Raw genomic sequence first — 26,732 nt, 5'->3', positions numbered from 1 at the left:
AGTTCAATGAGTTGTCAGGTAAGTGTGTAGAGGATGGCAGCCTGCCTGTGATGAAACTTCAAGGTTCAGATGTTTGCAACCAGTCTGTCTGAAGGTCAATGTATTACATCATTTGGTTATTTCACATACTTAGTAACTTCTGTCTGCTTCCTACACCCTGATCTTCAGCAACAAAAAGGTTCCTTTTTTTTTTACGTTGACTGTACTTGTGCGTGCATTCAAATAGTGTCTTATGCCCTGTGGGAAGAGGTTTTTATTGCTCAATCAATGGTTTCAAGCTAAACTTTAATACAGCACAAAGAAAAAGGTGCAACAGTTTAAAACAGTAACAAAATGAGGCAGACCTTTGTCCAGGAGCACTGTTCAAAATCACTCTCCGATTACAAGTGATGTACAAGTTCTATTATTTTACCTGCTTCTCAGCCTTTTAATTATGAAGATGTTGTTTTATTGTATATTTTATTTTTTTATAACTAGTTTTGATGTTGATCATTGTATCCACAAGGATGAAGGGCAGGCTAAAAATGTTTTTGATAACAAATAAAGTGGTTAACTATTTGTTTTTTGTTCCCTGCTTTGTTATTAAAATGTCAATATATGACCAACTGTGAAAGAGGAGCGATTCCATACTTTGAATGACTAACAACCAGCCAATGTATACCACTATGACTTATATGAAACAGTTCAAAGGAAGGGAAAGGGTGGGAAGACAAGAAGAACTATTAGGAAGAACGCCAAGAACCAGAGAATGTCTAAAAAACCCACTCAGTTGCACTACCAGGGGACTGAAACACTGAACATGCTGTACTTCTTCTCAGGTATGTGGAGGCCCAGTCCTTAAAAGCAGCAGATGAGGAGATTTTTTTTATGGTGGTTACCTCTTCAGACTGCAATTGGAATCTCTTGTGATTAAACGTTCGTTCTTCCACACAGGTGAAGTGAAACAGAAACTCCTTACAGACGGAAAACTGATATGTCAGGGAAAAGGCTAGTCTAGAGTACTTCCCCCTGCCATTTTCTATGCATGGGGCCCTGTTGTTTTCAAATAAAGGAACACCAATCATGTGGGCTGCCACAAGCTATTTGAATTGAAGTTGTATAGCCCAGACAGCTTTACCAGCTCATCTACCATTTGTGAGTTCCAGGCCTATGTGGAGCTAATCTTTAAGGTATGCCTTGAGGGACCCCTTATTGGCTCTTAGCTTTTGGGAGACAATTGTAATTATGGATTGCAATTCAGAGACAGGTGTCTAAGGGCCCCAGCTTCTGCTCAGGTTATGGGATGTCTTGTCCCCCACGACTGTAGTAAATAAAAAGTATATCTCTTAGCAAACTGAGGATACACAGTGGAAGGCAGGAATAGACTACCTGGTGCCTTCCAGATGTTCTGGATTACAACTCCCATAGACTCCAGCCAGCATTGGCAATGGCTGGCATTATGGAAGTTGTAGTCCAACATATTGATAGGGCATCAGGTTATCTAACTCTGCTGTAAGTTGCTTGAAGATAAGTGACACCTGTCAACTTGAATTTCTCAGTCATATATTCCTGAACACCTGCCAAGCCATCCAAACATCACCACCTCTGTCCCAACTATGCACTGCCTTTTTCTTTGAGAAGCTCTGTCACAGATTTATTTTTACAGTGATTGCTTTAATGTCAACAAGTTTGAACAACTTAATCATCTCACACACCTCTTCATACCCCACACCCAAGAGCAGATGGAGCAACACAGGAAAAAGAGTTTCAGTTTTGCATGTGAGAAGAGAGTTCACTAAGTATCGCCACTCCTTTTCCTATTTTTTAATTGCATCTTTCTGTAATTTGCCAGAAGACACTCAAACCATCGTTTGTTGGGAATTTTGGGGGTGATGGTACCTTGTTTCAGACAGATGGGCAGCTAACATTTTTCCACACAATCCACCCCGCACACTCAGGTCCTCTGGGAAGAATTTACTCCACTCAACGAAAACAAGGCTGACAACTATTACCCAGAGGACCTTTTCCTCTGCCGCTCCCAGATTGTGGAATGGACTGCCGGGAGAGATTGGTCAACTTAACAGTCCTTAAGAAACAATTTTAGAAAGCCATAAAGACTGATCTCTTCCGGCAGGCCTACCCAGTTGAATTTTAAGATGCCTTTTAATAATGTGCTGCTTTTAACAATGCATTTGTTTTAAATGTTTTACGCAATTATATGTATTTTACGGTGTCTGCTTTTGTGTTGTACCCCGCCTCGATCCAGAGGGAGAGGTGGGTAACTATTATTGTTGTTATTATTATGTCAGACCACAGGCATAGTTCCACTGAGAAGTTGAAAGAGTGCTGCTCTGCTTCTCCTACTGCCTTCTCAGCAAACTGGTATCTGACTTTTCATCTACTACCTCCAAAAGATGTCTAGTTATTGCAAACTGAATAGAAAACATTATATAATTTAACACAATTATATAATGATTGTGTTCAATTATAAACTGAATAGAAAACATTATATAATTTAACACAATTAGTAACAAAGGAGCTGATCCAGTCCTTCTCCAATTCTGCCCTTTCTCCTACCACACATACTCTTCCTCCACCACTCACCCCCATTATCTACTCTCTACAACTAAGAGATCTCTGTACAGAACAAACTGGATCATGCAGGCTGTGCCAAGGGCAGGTGGTCTTATCATTGGCACTAATTACAGAACCATGTATGTGCTGGGATTTGCAGATTTAGTATTGGTTTATGCATTTTAATACTATCTTTGTCAAGGGCAGTTATCCACAAGTGTTTTTCCAGATCAGTCATTCTTGCTCACGCAATCATTGCTACAAGAAAATAAATAAATTCAATGTCAACAGTGCTCCTTGTAATCTGCTGCCATAGTTTTCCATGGTTTCTAAGCTAAAGATAGGGTGGGGAGATTCTGTACCTCCTAACATATTTGATAGGAATGGGCAGATTGCCATCCAGAAGACAAGGCAGAGTCCGCAAAAGTTCTTGCAGCCTTAAAATAATATGAATATGAGTTTCCTCTGAAACTGAAAAATCTATAGCTTTCAACAAAAACATATATAAAGGGCTTGTGTAATATGAAGGGGGGCAGAGAACAAAAGTGAATGGCATATTTAAGAACAAGCCATTCCATGGCTTCCATTTCCCACTCAGAGAACACTTTCTTAAACATATTATTAAAGGCAGTTTTCTCCAACCTCGTGCCTTCCAGAAGCTTTGGATTTCCATTTGGGCAATGGTCAGAAATGCTGTAAGTTGTGGTTCAAAACATCTGGAGGGTACTGGGTTGGGGGAAGGATGGTTGAAGGTATGATTTTATGACACAAGCAACCACCATGCCACAGACTGGAGAAAGTAAGGTTTAAGAATTAGGCTTCGGAATGAGTCATGTTATTGAAGTGCAAGTTCATATATTGAGACTAGGCAATCTCTGCCTGCAATTCTGGGCCTATTCTTGAAAGCCGCCAAAGGGAGAGATCCAATAGACTCTTGGGCCATTTTCTCTAGTGCAGGATTGGGCGACCTGTGACTCTCCAGATGTTTCAGCAAACAATGCCCATTAGCCCTAGCCAGCATAGCACGTGGTGAAATTGATGGCCATAAGTTGGCTACCCTGCTCTAGTGCAAACTCAAAGACTTATTTTGTCTTAAGGACTGGAACGGAAAACAGTTAACAAATCTGGAACCAGTATTAGCAATGCAGACTCCCTTCACTGGAGCCACTGTCCCTCCTTAGCTATAGTCAGTAACCTGCTGATACAGATAGTTGACCAAGGTTCTCATTTAACCAAGACCTGAAACTATGTTTTTGAATGGGGTCTTTGCCAGAAAACTGCTGAACCATAGTTAAGGGGGACTTTGGATGCTTCCAGATCATGCTCTTATTGTGCAATCACCCTGCCTCATTCAGAAAATTTTACAAGGGGGTCCAGACAATGATGTATTCCACTTTCTTACCATATTAAGTCTGTTGAGGATAAGACAGTCCAGCGTAGTTTAATTTAACCGTGGAGGCTGTTGCATCATGGAGGCCATTGTATCACCAGCGGGTGCTATTTTTGCATCACTCTCAGCTTGTCATGACATGCAAACCCAGGCAATAGGGGCTGTTTGAGAGTTACACAACCCTCAAATGACCCATGGCTTGTGTAATCTTCAAACAACCCCATGGTGCCTGGGTTAGCATGACTTGACAAACCATGGCAAGTGACTTCCACAGGTGCCACATTAAACTGTGCCAGCAGACACCCAGCAGGCACAACACCCCTGCAGGTAAATTAAACCATGGTGGGCTGTCATGACATGAAAACAAGCTGAATGATCCATCTGGGAGTACTCTTTCTATCTGGAAGGGAAGGTCTGGTTCCTGATTTGTTAACTATAGTTAACAGGAAACCAACGTTACCTCTGCATTTAGCAAACATCAGATACTGAACAGACTTGCCCAGCTATTTTTAGCCTGTGCTAGAATGATTACTCCCTATTTACCTGACAACTATCTACCCTGTTCTAGAGCTCTTGGTTTGCCTCTCACCGTCCTCTGCCAACATTCATCTCTCTCTGGTATAATTTCCACCCACAAATTAATTATTTGCCAGGTACAGACTTAATCCTGCAGACAGTTATACTGCCTCAATATGCTTATAGACTCTACCTGGAAAGTTACCAAGTAATGTGCTTTATTATAATTTAAATTAAAGATTCTAATTATCTTGCAAGTATAATATCATTTATCACTTGGAGAATAAGGACGAACATCATGTATGTCTGAAACAGAGTCATGCATTCTCTTACTGCTTATTTTTATATTTAGATTTTTATATTGTCACATATATCGTCAATACATTAAAACTTCTCAAAGTGTCAGCATTCAGTAAATATTACTACTGTTATGTGCTACATTTCCCAAGGTATACAATCTTCTGCAAATAATTGTTGTAAAACACCCAGGAAGCGTAGGCTACTGAGTGAAATAGAAATGCAATTTTACAAAAATGTAATAATAAACATGTATAACTGTCAAGTAAGCTCTAGTTATTAGGAACAAATTCTATCTCAATCAGTGACTGACACATGTAGTTGAAATTATAGGATGAATGTGCTATACCCAATGCAGAGTAGTTTATTAGAATGCTTTTCCCCACCCCATCATGTCATGCAAAAAATTATGTAATTAAGTAATTGCCTTAGGACAATATCAGTTTGTGGGGTTTGTTTTTTCAAAACATGTGAATAGCTTCCAACCTCTTAAACTAAAGGCAGTCTGGGCATGGCCAATGCCCAGGAACCCCTACATACATCACTCTGAACTCTCTGGTAAATGTAATAAACTATCAGTTTTATTTATGTATCTTTCTACTCTATCTCCTCTCACTTCAATACTACTTATGTTGCATACCAAACTAAAGAGGAAGTTCTGCCATCCCCAAACTGGACTTAATTTTTATCTAGCACATAATTTGATTAAACAATACTTAAATATGTAGTTTGTGATGTGCGCATGAGTCAGCAATATGTCTTCAAGGTTTTCATGTTTAATGCAATAGATACACTTCCCAAGAAATGCACTTAACAACTTCAGCTGGAAAAACAGGAAGACACAGGAGATACAATACGGAGGCAAAAACAACACACATATAGTTTCCTTCAAACCTATGGTTACTAGGAAGCAATTCTGCCCCAAACCCAATCTGGCTGCAGTGGCAAACACACAGCAGCCTTATGCACATACGGAAGTGTTCTAATTCCTGCATGGTGCCCCTTCACACAATTCACATGTGAAGGAAGTTCAAGTTATCTAGCCCCCTGAAATCTTTAGGTACTTGATTAATTTATTTGCAAGCAACCTAGTATGTGCTTGTGTTGTGGTAAATGAAGGCGGACTGAAAGCAATTCAGCTGCAAGTTATATATCAGGAGGTACTATCCCAATCCAAAACAGAACATCCTGTGTGGAAAGTCTGAATATTACTCACACAATGATTACAAAATTATATACCAATCAGTTCAAGGAGACAATTACTCATAGTACCCTGAGATGAGAAGAATTTCCTTGGAATTAAACTTCATAATAGAATTAGTTTATAAAGTTTATTTCCCCCATTCTATCAGGCTATTAGTACAGTACAAATAACTATTGTGCACCTCATTATACTTTTCTCATCTGCCATAACAGCATTTTCATCACATTTGTGTTACCAGAAACCAGGGCTGGTGTGTGCTTTTTAGTACAGGTGGGGCTTCCAGGCTCTAACCTGAACAAGATTCATTTAAATTTCATAATGCAAAACTAGGCAAGGCAGGAAAGGGTCTCATACACCTTTCTCTCAACTACACTGACTCTTGCATAACAAGCTTGCTTCAGATAAAAATAGATGAAAGCAGGTATGCAAATAAGAAGGAAATATCTACGAACTACTGAAAAAGCGTTAACTTTGTACTGGAAGACTGAGAAGTAAATTGCTGTAGAAACATTGGAAACATTAGGCCATGGCACACAGCCTCCAGCACTGTTAGAATCACTTGTAGCAGCTGAACAGGCACTTTGATCCACGACCATATATATAAGCATTTAGTAGCAGTAAATAAACATGACTCCCACAGTTTAAGGTAGGATTGGAATAGAGAATTGGAGTGCCCTATTTTGACTGATCAATGGACTGTTGCCCTAGTATCTGTATCTGAAGCATCTATGGATCTCAGACTACGTCTTATTCTGCAAAAAAAAATTGTTTCGGCTTTATTGGACTCCACAACGCCGTTTTAATAAGAGTTTGTCTAATTTGCATAATTGTTGATGTAATGCACCTAATGCTTTTTTAATTCATATGTTTTGGCAATGCCCAGTAGTCGCCTCCTTTTGGGAAGAGGTTATAATAAGGATAAGCTTTGTTCTAAAACGATCTTTAATATTGAACTACGTGCATGTCCTCCTAAATTACCTACCAGCTTCTTGGAAGTTAACACATGGTCAGCGCAAATGGATCTTCAGACCCAATATGACAGCCAAAAGCCTTATACTATCATATTGAAGTGATAAATGCGCACCTCCGATAATGCAACGGACTGAGGACTTAATAATGCTATCAATATTTGAATGGATGTTATATAGGTACAACTTGCAAATGGATAAATAAATGGATATTTGGTCTGCTTTTCTTGAAACCTACGTATAAGTCTGTCCCATTTTCCCTCCTGAATGGTATACTTGATGAAAAAATAATATTAATGATATTCCTATGTGTGTGTTTTTCTTTTTTTATTATTTCTTTCCCCCCTCACGACCCCTAAATGATCTCATACACTTCCCGCATACTACTGTCAACAAAAAAGCCACGCAGAGAGCTTCAGCTATGGGGCGGTATATAAATTCAATAAATAAATAACACTGTCAACAGTAGTAATATAAAGGGGGAGATGACACAAACCAGATGATTATGAATATTATCCTCAAAGCCATGAATATTATCATTCCTGACCCAACATGCATAGCGCTGAAATCAAGTGTCAAAAATTCTGGCTTATGGGAAATTATACTGTGAAAAATGGCAACAAAGACTTTGGATACTGTCTCTTATAGAAAAAAATCTGATTAAATATCTAACAAAGACAATGTGGCATAGTTTTATAAGTTATGGAAACCAAAATAAAGGGGTGTTGAACCCACTACAATCACATGGGAAACTGTAGCTCAATGGTAAAGCACATTCTCCCAATGTAGCTTTCAGTTGACCCATAAGAATTAACAATTTGCAATTGTTACAACAAAACACTGTGTATATAGCCAGTGTGGTGTAGTGGCTAAAGTGTTGGACTGGGAGTTGGGAGAACTGGGTTCTATTCCCCACTTTGCCATGGAAACCCACTGGGTGACTCTGGGCCAGTCACAGACTCTCAGCCCAACCTACCTAACAGGGTTGTTGTTGTGATAAAAATGGAGAGGAGGATTATGCACACCGCCTTGGGTTCCCTGAAGGAAAAAAGGCGGGATATAAATGCAATAAATCAATAAATATAGCTGTCAAAAGAGCATGAATTAAATTTGTTTGTATTGTTACCTTTAAAAGAAAAAAACAAATTTATAAATAATAATGTGGGCTTACAACCACATTTGGAAAACTACCTTAAACACTCAATTGTCTGGGCATTAAAAAAAAAACCAACACCTAGGAATTTAAAAATGGTTTTGTTTTCCAGCCCCAACATGACTCATTTACAATTTATTGCTAAAGGCAGTTTCACAGTGGGCTTCTTCTAAAGCGAATCAATACAACAATGCTTCAGAATGCTCCAGAATGGAATTATTAAATTGGTTAAATTAATTTTTACATGATTCATCCAGGGAGCTTTGGTTACGGTGCAGAATAGAAATGTAATAAATATTAATAATAATCAGGCCAGTTATCTTAATCGAGTCAACCTTGCCTGCAATTTCAAGATGTTTACATGCAGTTCAGCTGCGTAGCTGACCTGAATTCTACTCAATTTTCTTTTCACTCTCAATAAGTGTGCATAAGTGAGTCATTATACCCATAGTTCATTGCCATTTCTAGTGAAACTGAGTAATTTCTGGGAAAACTCAAACAGCAGGTGTGTATGTTAGTTTTCTTTAATCGATCACACATTAGGATATTAGCATTTAAGCTTCACAATTTAATAGCCTCTGACACTTAAGCATTGACCTGCTATGATCTGTCTTTGAAGAGTTTAATCATATTGATAAAGAATATGAACATTTAGGTGATGCACAGACTCCAGGAAGTTTCACTTTTAACCTTGGGGAAAGGCAGAGATCAGAGTCGCCAGATTAGGGAAGAACATTCAGCCTTTGGGAAGCAGATTTTTGTTTTGTTTAAATAAACTGTGAATAAGTACCCTTTTACATTTAGAGGGGTGGGGAGGGGTAAACAAATAGTAATATTATTTAATATTAATACACAGATGTGGAGGAACCAAATGCAATCGCTTTACCAACTAGAGCTCAGAAAGGACAATATCAGCTCCTTCGGCAATTCAGAGACACACGTTTTCTCAGCATTAGTCAGCAATTTTGACTGAATGGGAGTGGAGCATTTCAGAAGCCCAGCTAAGTATGAATAAGTCATTTTTAAAGGTGGCGTTGCCCTCTGCTTCTTGGTTGCCAAGGTTTTAGATGGCTGCTCCTATGGCAGCCAACTGTGCTGCCCTGTGAGCTTCCTAGCTTGATGCTCAAAGTTTGACACTCCTACCATCATAGCTTTGGCTAGAATGGGGATGGGCAAATGCAAGCAAAATGGCTGCCAGGAACTGTTGGAGCTGTTCCAAGACAAGAAACCAATGACATTAATAAAAACAATTGCCAATTGTGTCATACACCCAAAGAATCACCAAGAAGCTATCCAAGCATACAGAAATCTGAAGAGAAAGGGAAAGTAACAAGAAAATGACAAAAGGGGTCAATGGTCCAAAGAACATAGGAAGGTCCCAGCTGGATCAGACCAAAGGGCCATCTAGTCCAGCACACTGTTTCCCATGTCCTGCCTTATAGGAAGCCCATAAGCAGGACATGAGCAAGAAAAACACAAATACAAAATACAATATAAAAAGCACAACCAGGATAAAACCACACAGCAAAAACTGATATAGGTTAAAATATGGAATTAAAACAGAAAAGTTTAAATGTAAGTTAAATTAGGTATTAAAATACTGAGAAAATAAAAAGGTCTTCAGCTGGTGACAGGAGTACACTGTAGGCGCCAAGCGAACCTCTCTGGGGAGCTCGTTCCACAGCCGGGGTGCCACAGCAGAGAAAGCCCTCCTCCTAGAAGCCACAATAGTCCTTCCCAACAATTGCTTTTCAAAGGAGTGCTGCCTGATGTTCAAGGAACCATAAAGCCATCACATGCCTACCAGCCATCCTTTGTCTATCCCACTTTTAAAGCCATCTACACTGGAGACCATCAGCACACTCTGCAGCAGCAAATTTAATTATATGCTGCATGCAGAAGTTCTTCCTTTTGTCTGTTCTGAATTCCCCACTGTTTACCTTCATTGGTCGACCTGGATACTAGTATTACAAGAGCAGGAGAAAGACTTCAGTCTATCCATTTTTTCCACTTTTCATTTTTGCACAGCTACTGTACACTGGGTTGATATTTGTAATGAGCTATCCACCATGATCCATAGATCTCTGGTCAATTACTGCAAGCTCAGACCCCATCAGTATACATCTGAAGTCGAGAACTTTAGCATCACTGTACGCAGTTACATTGAACCACATTAGACTTTTTGCTGCCCATTAACCCATTTTGGAGAGATCCTTTTGGACCTCTTCACAATCCATTTCATCTTTACTACTCTGAATAATTTCTGCTCAACTGCAAATCTGACCATCAGTGCTCATCCCTAACTCCAGATCATTTATGAGCAAGTTACAAAGCACAGATCCCAACATAGATCCTTGGGAGACCCCACACTTTACATCCCTCCATCGTGAGAACCGTCCATTTATTCCTATTCTCTGCTTCCTGTTCTTTAACCAGTTAATGATTCATAGGAGATTATTTCCTCTTATCCCATGGCTGCTAAGATTTCTCAGGAGCCTTTCGTGAGAGATTTTGTCAAAGCTTTATGAAAGTCCATGTATAAAGTGCCTACCAGATAATCCCATTCATATACTTGTTAAAAAGTTCTGGTACACAGCCTGATATTAGGGTCAAATTATATATCAAAAATTTGAGCTCCTGTGTGGATACCATCCATATCTGTTGATTTGGCAACAAGGCTTGAGCGTCTTGTTGACAAATCTTCATTGGATGACCAGATTTCAAATATTATGAAGCAAGGAGAAATACTTCTTTCTATCCACTTCTTTAGGCTGTCTTCCTGAAAAAGTCACTTCAGGCACAGATATCTGCCCTATATCTTCTATAGTGAAGACAAACACAAATAATTCATTCACTTCTTCGAAGAACATAGGAAGTGCCATGCTGGATCAGTCCGAGGGTTCATCTAGTCCAGAACTCTGTTCACACAGTGGCCAACCAGCTGTTTTCCCTGAACTAGGCCACAGCCTGGGAGAAACATTTTGTTGGTGGTTCTTTGACATTCTTGAACTCTCGAAGTCTTTACTCAGAAAACCACAAAACAAATCATGCCCATAGTAGTTTTCATAACAACACTTCTGAACAAAATATAGAAGACTACTTAGGTGCAGAACTGGTAAGCTTTCAATTACAATCTCTGGTGAAAGAGGAATATTTCCTGAACCCGTGCTTGAATGCTGGTAGCTCAAATAGCACAGTTTTACAGCATGAGATTACCCTATTTCTTCGATTCTAAGACACACTTTTTTCCCCATATAAACATCTCTAAAAATGGGGTGCATCTTAGAATCGCGGGTGTGTCTTAGGGGGTTTTTTTTCTGTTGGTGGTACTGAAATTAGTGTGCGTCTTACAATCGATGGCGTCTTACAATCGTGGTTATAGGATTGACACAGTTCACAGAAATACTTGTTTCTTTGGCATCTTTGAAAACTGTTTAGATTCATCCACTGCCCATTTAGGAAAATTAAGTTCATGAATTTGAATTTGTTGGACAGAATGCAACAACGGGATCTTGCATAAATTAAGTCAGACTTGTGTGTGTCTAAGACGTTTGCCTTTGTCAAACCTCATATATTTTGAGTGCTACTTTTGCAGAATGAAGGGAGAAAGTTCATTGATCAAGGCAAATACAGCCCAGGAGCATGCTTCAGCATTCAAATTACTTAGGTTGTTTGTGTCTGTTTCTTGAGCCAGGCTTTTTTGGCTGGATGACAAGCTAAATTATTACCTAAACTAGAGGCTTTCAACCAGTGGGTGCTGGGCTCACTCTAAGCCCTGGAGGGTTCAAATTAGCACACTACTTGCCAATCAACAAGTGAGAAGAAGAGAAAGAGAGGCAAAACGAGGTTACACCAACTCTTCTTTCATCTTCCCTCCTTTTCCCCAATGGGGAGGAGAGCAAAGAAAACCTTGCTCAGATGAGAGGATAGGTGCAAAATGAGGAAGGAACCTTGTAATCTTCCCTGCTTACAATATCCTCCTTCTCTTCTTGGGTGTAAAGGAGGAAACCTAGAACTACAGGGATGTGGCCTATGTCTGTACTTCTTGACAGATCTTCCTCTAGTCCATCAAACTCAAAATATGTGTAGGCTTTTTTTTACTGAAGTGTTTCATCCATTAGATCATGAGACTTCAACTTTTTGGGGGCACATTTGGAATTTTGAGAGAGTGTCAGGGGGCGTTCTCACAATGGCTGCCAGAAGAGACTTGCCCATTCACAAAATGGCTGCCATGGTGGGCACTGTAATCACAACATACCCATTTGCCAGAAAGAAAACCGATGAGACTAATGTGCTCATGAATTTAAGTACAAGGGAGAGATGGGGTCAGGCCCCAAACACAAAAGCACTCTTTTGAACCCACATGAAGACAGTGCTGGAGGAACACACTTCACCTTGCAGCACACCAGGCTACCGGTTTTAATTTTTTAAAGCTTAATAAAAAAAATCAGAAGGGACAGGGAGCCTGGTAGGCACCAAGAGAGATATCCACAGTGGAGACACCAGCATTAGATGCACACTAATTTTGAAAAGAGCTATCGTTTGTACATTACAATCCTATAAATACTTATCTGAGGTAAGTGCAATTGAACTCAATGAGCCTTACATCTGGACAGACGCATTACTATTCAGGGTTCTTTTTTTCTGATGCTTGTTTTAATTTGCACTTTTCATTTAGTTGTGTTTGATTAACTTAGCTAGGCTAAAAAATGATTAACTGCCATTCTCAATAGTTATCTTTAAAGTTGAGCACACCAAAATTCTAAAGAATACCAAATTAAAAAAAGAATACAACATTGAGCTTTAGGATTTCTGTGAAATTCTAATGTACAATCTCATGGTTCTGCATAATAAAATTTGTTTTGAATTTATATATGGTACTTCCTCTTATGTTACGTGACAGTGGCTTTTTTAAACTAGACTCAACTTTTAAATGGAGCTTCACGATGCAATCCTATACATGTCTACTCAAAACTGAACACCACTGAGTTCAATGGGACATACTCCCAGGTCACTGTGAACAGAATTGCAGCTTTACAAAACAAAGCATATTGTTCAGACAAGTTCATTGTTCTACTGCCTGCAACTGCAAAGCCAAATTCAATGCAGTAAACGTTAACAGATTTTAATTGACAATTTGTGAAGCAAGGTTGTTGGTTTTTTAAAAAGAAAAAAGAAAATGTGAACTGTTTTAAAATTATATGTCTATCCAATTCCACAGTATTCCATGCACAACAACATCTTGGTTTTGTGAGAATACACACAGCAACATTACTCCTTTTAAAGGAGTATGGTAGAATTGTAAAATCAGGAAGATGGGAACCGGGAGTTTTCTAAACAAATTGAACCAGATATTCTTTTGCTTTGCAGTCACTGTAACTGGGTAAGAAAATTCAGTCAGAACAGCTTTTCTGAACCAGATGATGAGAAAGATACATTGCCACACTGCAATACTTTAAAAAAAAAATCCTGTGCACATGTGCACTCCCACAAGCACTAAAGAAAAACAGGCAACCTCTAAAAATAAAATACAATTTCCACATCAACAGCTTTACAAAATATCCAGGCACTGCTACAAGCAGAAGGAGAAATCCTGTTAGTGTTCATGAATTTTGTTTTATTTTAAAATATGCTCCTCTGCTATATTGTTTTGGAACTCTCACAGCCCGTCCTATCAATGTTTACTCAGTCCTAATTCCCACTGAGTGAAATAGGACTTCCTCACAAGCAAATATATGTAGGATTGCAACTGTGACCTCAAAAACCTTTAAAAAAAACTTTTAAAAGTAACAAAATTGGGCTGGGAGTTTTAGTGATATTTGTGTCACAGACAGAATTTGATTGGTGGCCTTGACAGCCACATTCTACACTGCAGTCACAACAGTAGTAGGTATGCTATCTAAGAAACAAACAGTATTATCCTCAAGAACAAAATATAGAATAAATTCACAGTTATAGTATTATGAAGCTGGGATACACACATGATAGATGAGAAAACTCTTGTGACATCATGTTTGCATAAAGCAAATAGGTAACAGGTGTGTATTCTACTTGAAAACAGCGTGCCTGAAAAGGCCCCCAGTGTCTACATAAACAACAGAAATGAGCCAGCTTAGTCACTCAGTTATGGGTTATGCTGCCCTATTATTATTGAGTTTTAACAATGTGACTCTGGCTTGACCTTGCACCAAACCACGATAACGTTTTCCACACCCGGCATTCCAATGCCAAAACACAGCTTGTGTAGCTCTTGCACAGTGTGCTTGCTAAATGTTTCCTGAATTTCTTGAACACTTTTAACATGTTATCTTTTGGTATCATCCCATGTGTCAGATAAGAGTTCAAAAAAGCATGTAGCGTAATTAAATACACACGGTAAACAACGCCTTTTGCCCCCACCACCCCAATATCATTTTCTCTACTAGCAAACCTGCCCATCAGTTTGGATGAAAAACAGGGCTACTCAAACATAAGGCAATGGTTTATACTTACTCGTGGGACTTAGTTAAAAGAGTTTTGTTTAAATCCCTCAAAAGTGGTCTGACAAGTACCTGTTAAGATTCCACATCTACTGAATGGGTTGTCAGCAGAGAAAGGAAAGAAAGAAACTGGAGGTGAAGGAAGAAAAGGGAATTTGCCTGCTGGAGCCCCTAACAGATTACAGTATTTTATTTATTTAAGAATGTTTTACTGCACTTTTCCCCTTAAGAAAAACTGGGTTTACAAATATTAAAAACAAAATCAATAACTAATCTTAAAACACATTAACAAGATAAAAACAGCTGAAAAAAACATAAAAACAAAAAACATCCTGGAGGAATACATATGGGTATACAGGTGTTAAGCTTAAAAACTTTCCCTCCCTGCACTATTCCGGGATGTTTGAAAGAGGAAGGAAAAGGAAAGGAAACACTTTTCTCTTTCCTACTCTCCAGAATCCCATCACTATATGTAGCAATAAATGTTCAGGCTTTGGGATGGTAGCTCCAAAGCACAGTCCTTTAGCATCAAAGGAACATAGGAAGTGGTCTTACCTCAGGGTCAGACTATTTGTCCATCTATCACAGTATTGTCTACTCTGATGGGCAGAAGCTTTCCAGGGCAGGATCTATACTACTGCTTTATAACGGTTTATAATGATATTGACAACTGTTGGGGCCCATGACACATTCCATATACTGTTTTCAAACTGTTTTCAAAGTGTTATATCCTGCTTAGTGTAGATCTGGCCCAGATCTTAATACAATAGAGGAAGAACTCAGGAAATTAAAAAGAAAAGAAGTATCCTTCCCCCTCCCACCCCCAACTCACTGCCCCACCAAGAGGCTTGAACAGCACATACACAAACACCCCTTCTTTCCAGACTGGTTTGAGCCCTAAACAAGAGCGGTCCTCTTAGGGGCTGGGAATAAACTGGGATATTTCATTTCAATCTTGCTTATCTGGGATTTTTTATAGCAACTTTTGGCATTACTTTCTAGAAAGAACTATTTATTTTATTTATTATTTATTTATTAATTACATTTCTATATGGCCCAATAGCCGGAGCTCTCTGGGCGGTTCACAATGAACACCGCCCCCCCCCCACATAAGCCAATCCTAGGAGAAACAAAAAAGCATGATGGTTGCAAAATTCTTCCCATGGGTGGGTGGGGGAGAAGAAAAGGCTTAGCCTGGAGTGTCTTTGTTTTCTGAGGCCGTAATCAGGCCCTGTCTTGGGTTGGAGGGCCTGACTGATAAGGAAAACAGATTACATGCTTTGTCGATATTCTAGAACTTTTCATTCCTGTCTACTTTTAGCACGAGCTCCTGATAATCTGAAACTATTATGCATGCAAACCTTTGCAAGACCAGTGCTGCCACAAGGGAGGGGGTAGCTTTGCTGAGATAGCCTCTTTTTTGGTAAAGTACATGAGATAAATAGTTGCCTTCAAACACTAACAAATTTGCACATAAACCATACTATGCCCATACTTCTATGGAAATACTGGAAGGGGGTGGGGTGGATGTCAAATCTCCCAGACTGGAGATTAGATATATGACAGCCATAGTAAAGAAAGGCAGGCTCAATCTCAACTAACAATGAAAGCTTCAGAAGTAAGTCCCATTAAGTTCAATGTATCTTACTCTCAAGTAAGTGAATACAGAATTGCAGCCTAAATTAGCTGCACTTAATTTCCATTGAAATCAATGTGAAAAGTTAGCTGTGACTTAGTTCCATTGGTTTCGATGAGAATTAAGTACAGCTAATTGGATTGTATCCAACCCTATGTTCTTAAAATAAGTATCACTGTGGCATTATGTTCCTGGGATTAACAAGCAGTAATAAAATCTAAAAACTGCCAACAACCATTTAATAGTAAGGATTCTCAGTACACAAATGGGCAACAATAGCTACCAAGACTCTATTTAATCCCTCAAACAGCAGATACTTGGTGACTTTCCACAACAGCTTCCTTTGAAGAAAAGAATCAAACACAAACATATGATTTGTTACCTGTATTTTGAACAACTAAACTGAAAATTTGCAAAAGCCTCAGAGAATGAGGAGTCACACAACACCTGGCTTTTGTCTTTTAAATTCTCCTATTTTGTCCAATGTCAGCATCTCAGTTGCCCAATGATCAGGGCCACACGGTGAACACAGTCACTTGCTGCCTGTGTCCACTTGGTAAGCCAGTCCTGCCAAAGGTTGAGGAGAAAAGTTTAGTACACTTCCACACCTATTTAGGAATCTGAGAAAGCAGGGAAATAAGAGATGAAAAGTTTATGAAGTAGTTACATGCACACTGTGGGAAATGACCACTAGCAGAGGATTATCTGTATTCAGTCACAGAAAATCTCTTCTTACCAAGTACTGAGATAGATAAATCAAGAGGTTAGATCAAGACTTACTTTTCAATAGAGATGCATAAGATTAGACTGTTAGCCTAAAGGGTCCCTTTACATGTTATTTTTATATGCACATAATGGTTTTAATGGTGAGAATCAAACCTAATTTCCATTCAGTGCATATGTAAAACTTCATTCTGTGAGCAGCCAGCTCCCATTCATTCCCAAGGTCTTAAGAGGAGGGCAGCCAATTTGTTTTGGTCTTCTTATTGTTTTTTAATGTGAAGAAAGCACACAAACTAATGTCTTCACCCAAAACCAAACTAGGGCTACATAGTGCAGACTGTGTTTGCAGAATAGTTTGGGGAGCAGAATAGTTTGGTCATTTGAGAAGCAGTGAAAGGAACACTGCAAGAGTGGGAAGACTTCAGTCTTGCAAGTACTATTTATTATTTTACGAGAACCAGAGGTCCACCAACCAGAGCAAAATATGGGCTCAGGAATAGGGCAGGGGAGATATGAGCCAGACACAAAATGAGCTATACTCTGCACATATAAATAACATTTGAGTTAATACAGATCAGATATTCCTTCTAACAGAAAACTTTGCTGCACTAATTCATACTCATAATTTACAGATGAGGAACACTGAGGCTGGCCCACCATGGTTCAAGGTGTCTTCTGAAAAGGGCCGCTAGTTCGCACAAAGCTAGTCATGCCAGAAACTTATTTTATTTGTGCTACTTCTTATTTATTTTCCAATTTTTTTTATTGCTTTCCACAGCGTTATCAAAACAGTGAGCATACAATATAATTGTCAGCAAAATACAATGGTAAAACACAATAAAATTGCACAATAATAAATATAACTATTCAGCAACTATTTGCTATTATTAAACTACTGAGAGTCAGAATCCCTTTTGCAAATCATTCAGAGATCTTCTGCCCATCCCTGCTGAAAGACAGAGAGATTTAAGACTTGGGTAAGGCACTTCCATTTGAAAGCTTGATATTTTCTACTCTACAAGTAACTGCGACCACCAACAGGCAGGTAGATATTAGCCCACTATCATATATGACGTTGCGCACAGCCTTTGGGCAATGGATAAAGGAGGAGACTCTCTCTGACCAAACACAGCTATCTAATTGAGTGCTCAGTTGCAAGAGTGAAATAAGCAACAGAAATAATCTACAAAGAGTTGTAAAACACTCCTATCTTTCTGGCCTTCACCTCCCAATTAGGAAAGTGGCTACAATAACTCAAAAAGTCCAGAAATTCATCTTGACATGTGCAGTTTAGAGCACTGCTTACAAACCAATCTGCAATGAAATGTTGTTCATTCAGCACAGGTGCAAGACAAAAACAGGAGAAATAACAGTGAAGTGAGACACTGTTCTGTGAGGAGAAAGGGGAGGAAACTGTACCACTTCTGCAAGGAACAAATGGCCATTTTTAATAGAGCACAATTGTGTGCCCATTCAGGAAACCAAAAATAGCCAAATAAGATCTGTTGATTCGTTTTCCCGTAACACACTTGAATCATCTTTTTGTACTCACAGTCAACAAGTGGTAAAGGGCGAACCTTTCTCCAGTCAGTGTGATGGCTATGTAGTCCAATTTGGCAATTGTGTGATAACAGATGAATTAACTTGGAGTGTTATTTTATATTAATGAAATTTTCGACGGAAGGAACTCTTAACATCTCACACCTATAAACATTTACTCTGAAATATAAGCCCCACTGTTCACAGGATTTCAGTTTTAAGCTTCCATCTGTGCTAAGTTGAAGGTACCTTGAAATCAACGGGACCATGGTGTGTGTATACTGTTGAGTTATAAAATGGAGACCATGACCAAATCATAAATGGTCTCTAACATGGTGCTCATGGGCACCAATGTGCCCGCAGACACCTCTCTTAGCACCCACCAGCCAACCTGTCCTTCTGGGGGTTTTATTTAAGATTTTTTAAAAAGGATAATTTTTTAATTGGGAAGCACTTGTGGTGTAAGGTGAAATGTTGCCCTCCAGCACCTTCTTTTTGGGGGTTCAAGAGTGGCTTTATATTTAAAACTCTGATCCCACCTCTGCGTTGTTTTAGACTCTTCAGCAAGTTACTGTTCTTTTAGTCTCACCAATTTGTTTTCTGGGAAGTGAAGTGTTTTGTGACTGGCCATGTCCACTACGGTAGCCATTTAATGACCGAGTAAGCGACCCCCATGCCAGCCATTTTGTGAAAGCACCCACAAAATTCCCACTGACCCAAAAAGGTTGGGGACCCCTAAGCAACCTTGTGACATCATAGCCGAAGTGTACAAGTAAAATGCACCCGTTTTTACATTGTCCACTTACACCCCCACCCCCAATAACAAGAAGCAGCTCACAGAGCATTTTCAAGCACTGGAAAGCTTGCCAGAAATTTCAATGAATAGATCTGGAGTAGGCAGCCCAATATAACTGCTATTCCAACGTTAAATGAATCCAGACACTGCCAACTTCACAAGCTATCCGTTAGGGTGGCTCAAAGCAATCGCTACTACTAAAAAGTGTTTCCCAAAAAAACGTATGTGTGACCCTGGAATTGTTCAGCCAGCAATTCGACGGGGCAGAAACTCTCAAACCGGGTTTATCGCATTATCTCCGGTCAGATCCTCTACAAACAAAACAGGCTGAGAATCCCTCGCCCACCCCCCATCATACAGCGACACCCCCCCTACATTTTGGTAACGTGCACAAAATACAGGTATACCCTTGAGCCTTACCTTGGTGATGATAAGAGGTTCCCCATGTTCTCTTCCTCCCTTTAACGTGAATCCCCAGGGAGCTCCGCCAGTCAGTTGTACTTCCACCAGCTTGTACGGCTCACCTCCTCTCTGCTCCCCCATCATCAATAGCTGCTGCTGGGGGTGTCCCTGATCCAAAAAAACGGGGTTCAGCCTCGGATCTTTGTCCGGAAACCTCTCCTGGCCGCCTCTGAACTCCACATTCTCCATGGTTGCCCGAAACTGCCCCTGGCTTCTTCCTAGTTTGAGCCAGCGTGCCGCTGACCTAGGAACCACATACCTAACAACAGTTTGCAGCCTGCTCCCATATGGGAGGGGAGGGAGTTGTAAACCCCTTACACGCCCAGGCTCCTCCTCCTCTAGATCCCGTTTTGTTATTTCAAACAGAAGCTAAAATCGGGCAAGAAGCAGGGAACTGCCTGAACGTAGGAAAACTGACTCGAGAGAAACGCTGGGCTGAGCTAGGTGCAACCGGATGGATCAAGCCTAAGAAATACATTCACGCGATGGTGCGTGTATGGGTGTGTGTGTGTGTGTTTGTTTTAATGTGCTACACAAACAGCCGAAGCAGTAGCCGTCGTTGCTGTGGTTTGTTCCAAAGGAAAGAAGAAGGAAAAAGATAAGAGGGCCGCAAGATAAAGAGGGAAAAGTCGCGCGGAAACATTCTTAACTTTGCCCAGAAAGTGGTCCGAGTTGCGTTGGGGGTGTCTGTAGGTCAGGAAATCGCGTCTCCAAACTAGGAAAGGGGGCTGGGTCGAAACATACATGTGGCGAAGCGGGGAGGACGCTCCAAACAAAGAGGGGGCGGGGAGGGAGCGAGAAGCGGAGAAGCTCGAGCCGGAGGACTCACCTCTCCCCGTCCCCCCACGGCGAGAGCAAGGACCGCAGAGAGACTTTTTCCTCTCCGCCCCACAAATGAAAAGCGCCCCCCTATTTAGCCCTCCAACGAAGTCGGAGCGACGCGTTTCCACGTGCAGAAAGTCACAGCCATGTTGAAAAGCAATGGAGCGGGGCCAGCCGCGCTCTCCTGTGCCCGGGCTTACTCGGAAGTCAGTCCTGCTGGGGTCGAGGGAATTCCATTCCCCAAGCGAGGCTGCGGGGAATTGCAGCCGTTCATACCCCGCCCCTAGTGTGGAGGGAAGGGCTGGGGCAATAAGGAACCCCCACCCCCTGAGACTATCAGGGTAAACTGGCAAGGGGGCAGGAATAACACTCAGCGCAATGGCCTCTCCTTGTCGGCGTCGGCTGCCGTGCCGAAAGGGAGCACGCCCGCTCGTTACGCACTTCTCCGGCTGACGAAGGGCGCTTGTGGCGAGGGGCTAGTAGCCCCGGGAAAGGCTTACAGGCACCCTCGCCGCCAGCCTATCATGTGGGCGTTTCAGCTACCGAGAGGAGGCGGCGCGCCTTGCAGGGGGCCGGAGAGGAGGAGCTGGGCAGCGGCACAAAGGCGAATGGGCGGCGGTGCTGCAGCGCCTTCTCTCCAGCTACCCGCGGAGCTGCTGCCCAAAAGCCTTGGTTGGCCGCCGTGTTATCCTCAGGGACCCTCTAGTGGTTGCCGGCGAGAAGAGCAGGAGACTTCCAAGCAAGCCGGGCTTGTGCTGCTGGGAGGCGTGCCATGTTGGGTGTGCACGTAATGGGTGTTGACCCATTATTATTATTATTTTATTAAAAAAAACAACTATTAGGCACTAGGATAGTGGTACATTTTGAAGTGCAACCGCTCATCAGGGCGGCCCCATAGCTCCAAAGGAGAGTCCACAGGCAACTCTGTTGATCTGTATCTATTTGTTTGTTTGTTTGAGGGCATTTATAAACAGCTTACACCAACAGATTTCAAAGCTGTGTACAAAAATTAGAAAAATGTAAACATAAAACTTTATGCATACATATCTACATATTCATAAGATGGTAGGATAAGTGATAAACTACACAGGGAGGCTTGCATAGACAGATGTGTCTGCAACATGCGCCTAAAATAAAGAGGTGCATGTCTAATACCAGGAAAGACTGTGAGCATTTGAAGCTTGAAACACCCACTTCAGTGACTGGGCTGCTTTCAAACTATAACCAGCATTTAACTTTGCGGTCCATATAGTTTGAATCGAGGGGATAGTACTGTTCAGGGAGGCAGAGTTATACGGCTGTCTCCTTCACCCTTCTATGGGACAGTTCCCTTCAGAGGAATGAAGTGGGCAGGCCCACCTTTGTCTGGGGTGCATTATGGCAAGACACAAGATACCTTACTTTGACAGCTGTGTAACTTTGCTTTGAAGGCTTCACTGTATCAAACTAAGGGCTATTCCAAGTCGTGGGAACCCAGGTCCATTAGCTAGTTATGACTCTGGATGCCATCTTGATCAGGGCCTCTCCACACTCTAGGAGGACTCTAGGAGGAAATGCATGAAGGTTACAATCCACACCAGAAGCTTCACAGTAGGCAGAGAGAATGCATCGTCACCAGGTGTACAATATGGTCATGTTACATTCCAAATTAATACTGCAGGGGGTGGGGATGATATATTTTTAGAAGTTTATCTGACATATTAATTGGGATGTGTGTGTTAAAATCCCAAAACAGACTGCAGGGTGACCTTCCGTCTCTAAGCTTCATATGCAGTTTCTTTAGACAAAAAGATTGCAGAATTTTTTTGGGTTGTGATTATCTTGCTGATAGAACACAGGTCTTTCAGAAGCCTTGAAAGCTCTCAAACTTTTCATTAAGCTCACTTCAGCAAACCTGGGACAGCTCTACATCTTAACCCTCTAGCACAGTGGTCTTCAACCAGTGGGTTGTGACCCAAAAGTGGTTCACGAGATCAGTTCAGATGGGTTGCAACAAAGTTGTTGCCACCAAGTTGAGAAATTGTGAAAGCCCGTGTTGCAGGTTGGGAGTCTGAGTGGGTCTTGGGTCTGGACCAGTTGAAGACCACTGCTCTAGCATTGTAAACTCTGGTCAACTTTCTAAACTGGGTTCAGATTGATCCCAATCACCTTCAAAACCCTTGAGCTGTATTTGCTTATGGCATCCCTTTGATGCCATATTGGCTCTCCAAATACATTTTGGGACTGTTTTGTGCATGATATAGCATCCTGTGGAATCACAACAGTCTGTTCCACATTGTTCTTCATGTTGCGTGGAGGAGATGTGTCCCCATTGTCTGGTGTGATGTTGCACTGGAAGCATCTTTGGATGCTTGCAGTGCAGATCGAGGGAGATGGAGGCAGGGCTGAGACTGAAAGAATAGTAGTTTGCCTAATACCACCTAGTGAGTTTGAACTGAGGTGTAGAAGAAGTGCACAGCAGGACAAGCATATATGTTGTAGGTACATATAGCATAGATACATTTAAAACACAACGATACTACTGCCTTCCAAACATAGTGGATAGAGCCATGTGTAGATTACTCTATCCCAGAAAGAAAGAAGTAAAAGAAGCAAGAGAGAAATTAGTAAAACTGGATAACATTTTAAAGAAATTGTTAATTTGCTTATTCTGAATGAATATTTCATTTCTGATATTTGGAAGTCATTGTGCTAAACAGAAAGCCAATAAGAAGTTGGAGAAATAACTCTTCTCTTTATGTTAACTATCCCTGGATGTTTCGAAGGCCTCTGAGCAATGTTACATCAAAATTGCTGCTAATAAACATACATCAAGGAAAGAAAAGTGCACTTTTAGCTGTCCTCCCATCCCTATTCTCTTTTACAACAAAATTTTATTGCTGCAAGGAGAGCACTTTGAATCCTTAAACTTCATTACAATATTTACAGCTGGGTATTGCATCACAAGTCATTGTGTCCTCACGCTGCCTCAGACATGAATTTCAAAACAGCCTATTATTTTTTTCTAATTTTGGTATATGGAAGTAACCTTTTAGCTAAGTAATGATGGTAGGCTGAGAAAACAAACTTGTTCTTTTCAAATGATGCAGTCCCAAATAGTACAGTCTTAAAAGCATAAAATAAAAAGGCAATTTTAAGTGACAATGCTTGAATGAACATGCAATGTTAACATTGTTCTTGTTCTTCAACATGTTTTAAAAGGGTTTGCTTTGTTGGCTAAAGGGTGTTGCTATTAGCCTCTTCCATTTTATTATTATTATTTTTTATTGAGGTATACTTATACAGAAAAATAAAATCCTATCCACTGTATAAATCATTAACAGTTCTCATTAGGGCACAATCTTATGCAAGTTTAGACAGAGAGAAAAAATCTTACAACTCCCAGCATTCCCCAGCCAGCATGGCTTGCTAGGGCATACTGTGTTGTAGGATTCCCCCACCCCACCCCTAGGATTGAGCCCTTAATCATGAGACCAGATTAAGTCTACAAGCCTATGTACACTTACTAAGAGTAAACCCTATTAAATTTACTGGAACTTACTTCCAAGTAGATGTGCATAGGACTGGCCTACAAGATTAAGGGCACAATCTAGCAAAGGTTCTATTGAAAATAATGAAACAGAATTTGCAGCCTATTCCTTCCAGATGCCATCCGTCTGGAATCCATATTTCAAAATGAATGCATTAGATTGCAGCCTTAGTCAACACTTCCTTTGTGCTCATTTTTCTCTCTCCAACTGCATCTTAAGTTCTCTTTGTCACTTCTGTTTTTAGTATCCATCTAACCAAAGGGGGAATCCAGGAACCTTTTTTTAAAAAGCTAAAATGATTGGGGTGAGAAGCAGGCCCTTTGTCAGCGCACATGGCGTCCTTGTACTGTGGGGCCCCAACGCTCCAGTAGGCCCTATCACTGCCCTGATGTCTGCCAACCCCACTGCCCTGGATATCCCACTGCCAGGCAGCTTCAAGCCATCATTTTAACTTCCCACAATGCCCTTAATACAGTGTCATTCTGGAGCATTGTGGGAAATTGCTGCTAGAGCCACGTAGAGGCCCACAAGAAAGTATTCTGCCCAGAGTATTCTCAAACATGGAGCCATCCTTATTTATTTAATTAAAATATCTCTTGGCTGCTTTCAGGGCAGGATCCCTCCCAAGGCAAAGTGTATAACAATAAAACACATAATAAAAGCTGTCAGGGTAGTAAAAACAGCAACAATAACAAGCATTCTAAAATACAGCAAACATAAAACACAGTCCAGTAAAACATAATCTGACGGACTAGAGTAAGATACTGAGTTTTCAGAGCCTTCTTACAAACCTGCAATGATGGGGCATGGTGGGTCCCTGACAGCAACTTATTGCAGAAATGACGGGCCATGATTGAAAAGACCTTCCCTTGTTAGCCTTTGTAGGAAGGGGGACTAAATTCTCCCACTGCCTTTTCAGCCAATTGATAGGGATTCCATTCTTTTTTTTAAGGCTCATGAATGCAGCCACAGGGCGGAAGTTCAATCCCCAGCCCCTCCTGGGGTATGTCTACTCCTACGGTTGTAAAGGGAGGGGGGAGGATCTCGCAATATGCTGATTGCGAGATCCTTCCCCTGGATTCACATGCGGCATGCAACATCCAGGGAAGAAGCAGACGTTGCGGCCGCCATTGGGTGGGGGGAAGCAGCAGGGCCGCTCGCGCAAGAGTGAGGCTCTGCTCCAATGAAAAAGTAGGTGGAGAAAAATCTTTCCCCCTTAAATCAACCCGCTCTCTGCCATCCCAGCTGTGGCAAAATTGCTGCCCCCCCTCCCCTGATGGGCACGGAGCAAGTAAGCAGGCACCAGGCAGGATGGGCACCCACACCTCCCACAGTCTTGGGGGACTGCGGAAAAAATCGGGATAACTGGAGAACCAGTTATCCCGCAAAAATGCAGGGGTCATCCCTGGTTGCCCCCAGGATCCCCTGTGCATCATGTGGATGCACAGGGATGATCAAGGAATGACCCCGGTAAAAATAATGGTCTAGACATGTCCCTGGTAGGCTGAAAAAAATCCTGCCTGGAACCTTGGAAAGCTGTTGCCAGTCAGTGATGGGCTTGATGAACCAATGATCTGACTCAGGATAAGACAGCTTCTTCTGTGCCTATGATTTTTGGATTGGATATGGATGTCGCATTTGCAGCAGTCATTGTTATTCTCTGTTTAGCTATGAAAATTTACATAGAAGCCAAGTCTCACGCACACATTTCCTTACCTAGACTGGCATGTTCATGTTCAATGTACATTTCCCTTACCATTAGCAACACACCCTCAAAACTTTTGAGAGTGAAAGTCCCAAAATCTGGAGCTCTACCTTCTGCTACACCTGCCTTAGAGATAACTGTTCGGATTCCTGGATCCAAGGTCGGACACACCTCTCTGATCTCAGACCCAGGAGTCTGAGCTCCCGCCAGCACAGAGAGAACCACACTGGCTGCCTCTATGAGCTCACAAACGCAAATCAGCGAGGAGGGAAAGGGGGACAGTTCTGTGAGTGTGGAGGGGAGCCAGCTTACGAACAACTGTCCGGCCACCCCAGCCTCCTTCTGTCCTGCTCCACAATGCCCATTAGATGGGCAAAAACATGAGTTCAGAGGCTGATGGGCATCCAGATAGGACTGCACCTAAAAGGCTGAATTCCAAATTAGTGGCCAGCCTCTATTTAAACTACTTCATATTCTTTAGTTAAAAGTGCTGTGTTTAAATGGTTGATTATCTTGTAATAATTTCTTCTCTTAGCAATAGTAGTATCCAGTTCAAGTAAAGGCAGCAGTAAGGGGAAGGCCCTAACTCTTGTCTTCCTACTATATAACACCCACGTGGACGTAGGTTTCACAGAAGTCAGTGGAGCTTATCTCTGAGCAGACATCTATAGGACTGCACTGTTAAGACAGAGGAGTTGCCCTCATAAGTTTAAACCACTTGCTCATATTGGAGATATAACCAGTGCAGCATACTTGAAACTTCTGCATAGTTGGATTCATCACTTCATAGCAGTGGCATCTATAATCAGCCACGAAAGACGCAATCCTATGCCTCTTTAGACAGAAAAGTCCTACAACTCCTAGCACTCCCATTTTCTGTCTAAACAGGCATAGGATTGCATCCTAAGTGGGGAGAAGGGGCCAGCTGATGTAGTTGCTTCTTCCCTTCCCAGAGCCAT

The 26,732-nt window shown here is 41.2% G+C and overlaps 1 protein-coding gene across 2 annotated transcripts in view; it reads right to left on the bottom strand.

The window, feature by feature from the left end:
- SHROOM2 (shroom family member 2) overlaps positions 1-20,004 on the bottom strand; it is a 153,886-nt gene extending 133,882 nt beyond the window's left edge. For both annotated transcript variants that reach the window (XM_063126365.1, XM_063126366.1), the window contains exon 1: positions 19,675-20,004. In XM_063126365.1, the coding sequence (XP_062982435.1) occupies positions 19,675-19,905 (231 nt within the window). In that variant the 5' untranslated portion in view covers positions 19,906-20,004. The remainder of the gene's footprint in view (positions 1-19,674) is intronic.
- Between the last annotated feature and the right edge of the window lie 6,728 nt (positions 20,005-26,732).

Source organism: Elgaria multicarinata, chromosome 5, assembly GCF_023053635.1.
Source record: "Elgaria multicarinata webbii isolate HBS135686 ecotype San Diego chromosome 5, rElgMul1.1.pri, whole genome shotgun sequence".
NCBI lineage: Eukaryota > Metazoa > Chordata > Lepidosauria > Squamata > Anguidae > Elgaria > Elgaria multicarinata.
This window is presented reverse-complemented; position numbering and strand designations above follow the sequence as displayed.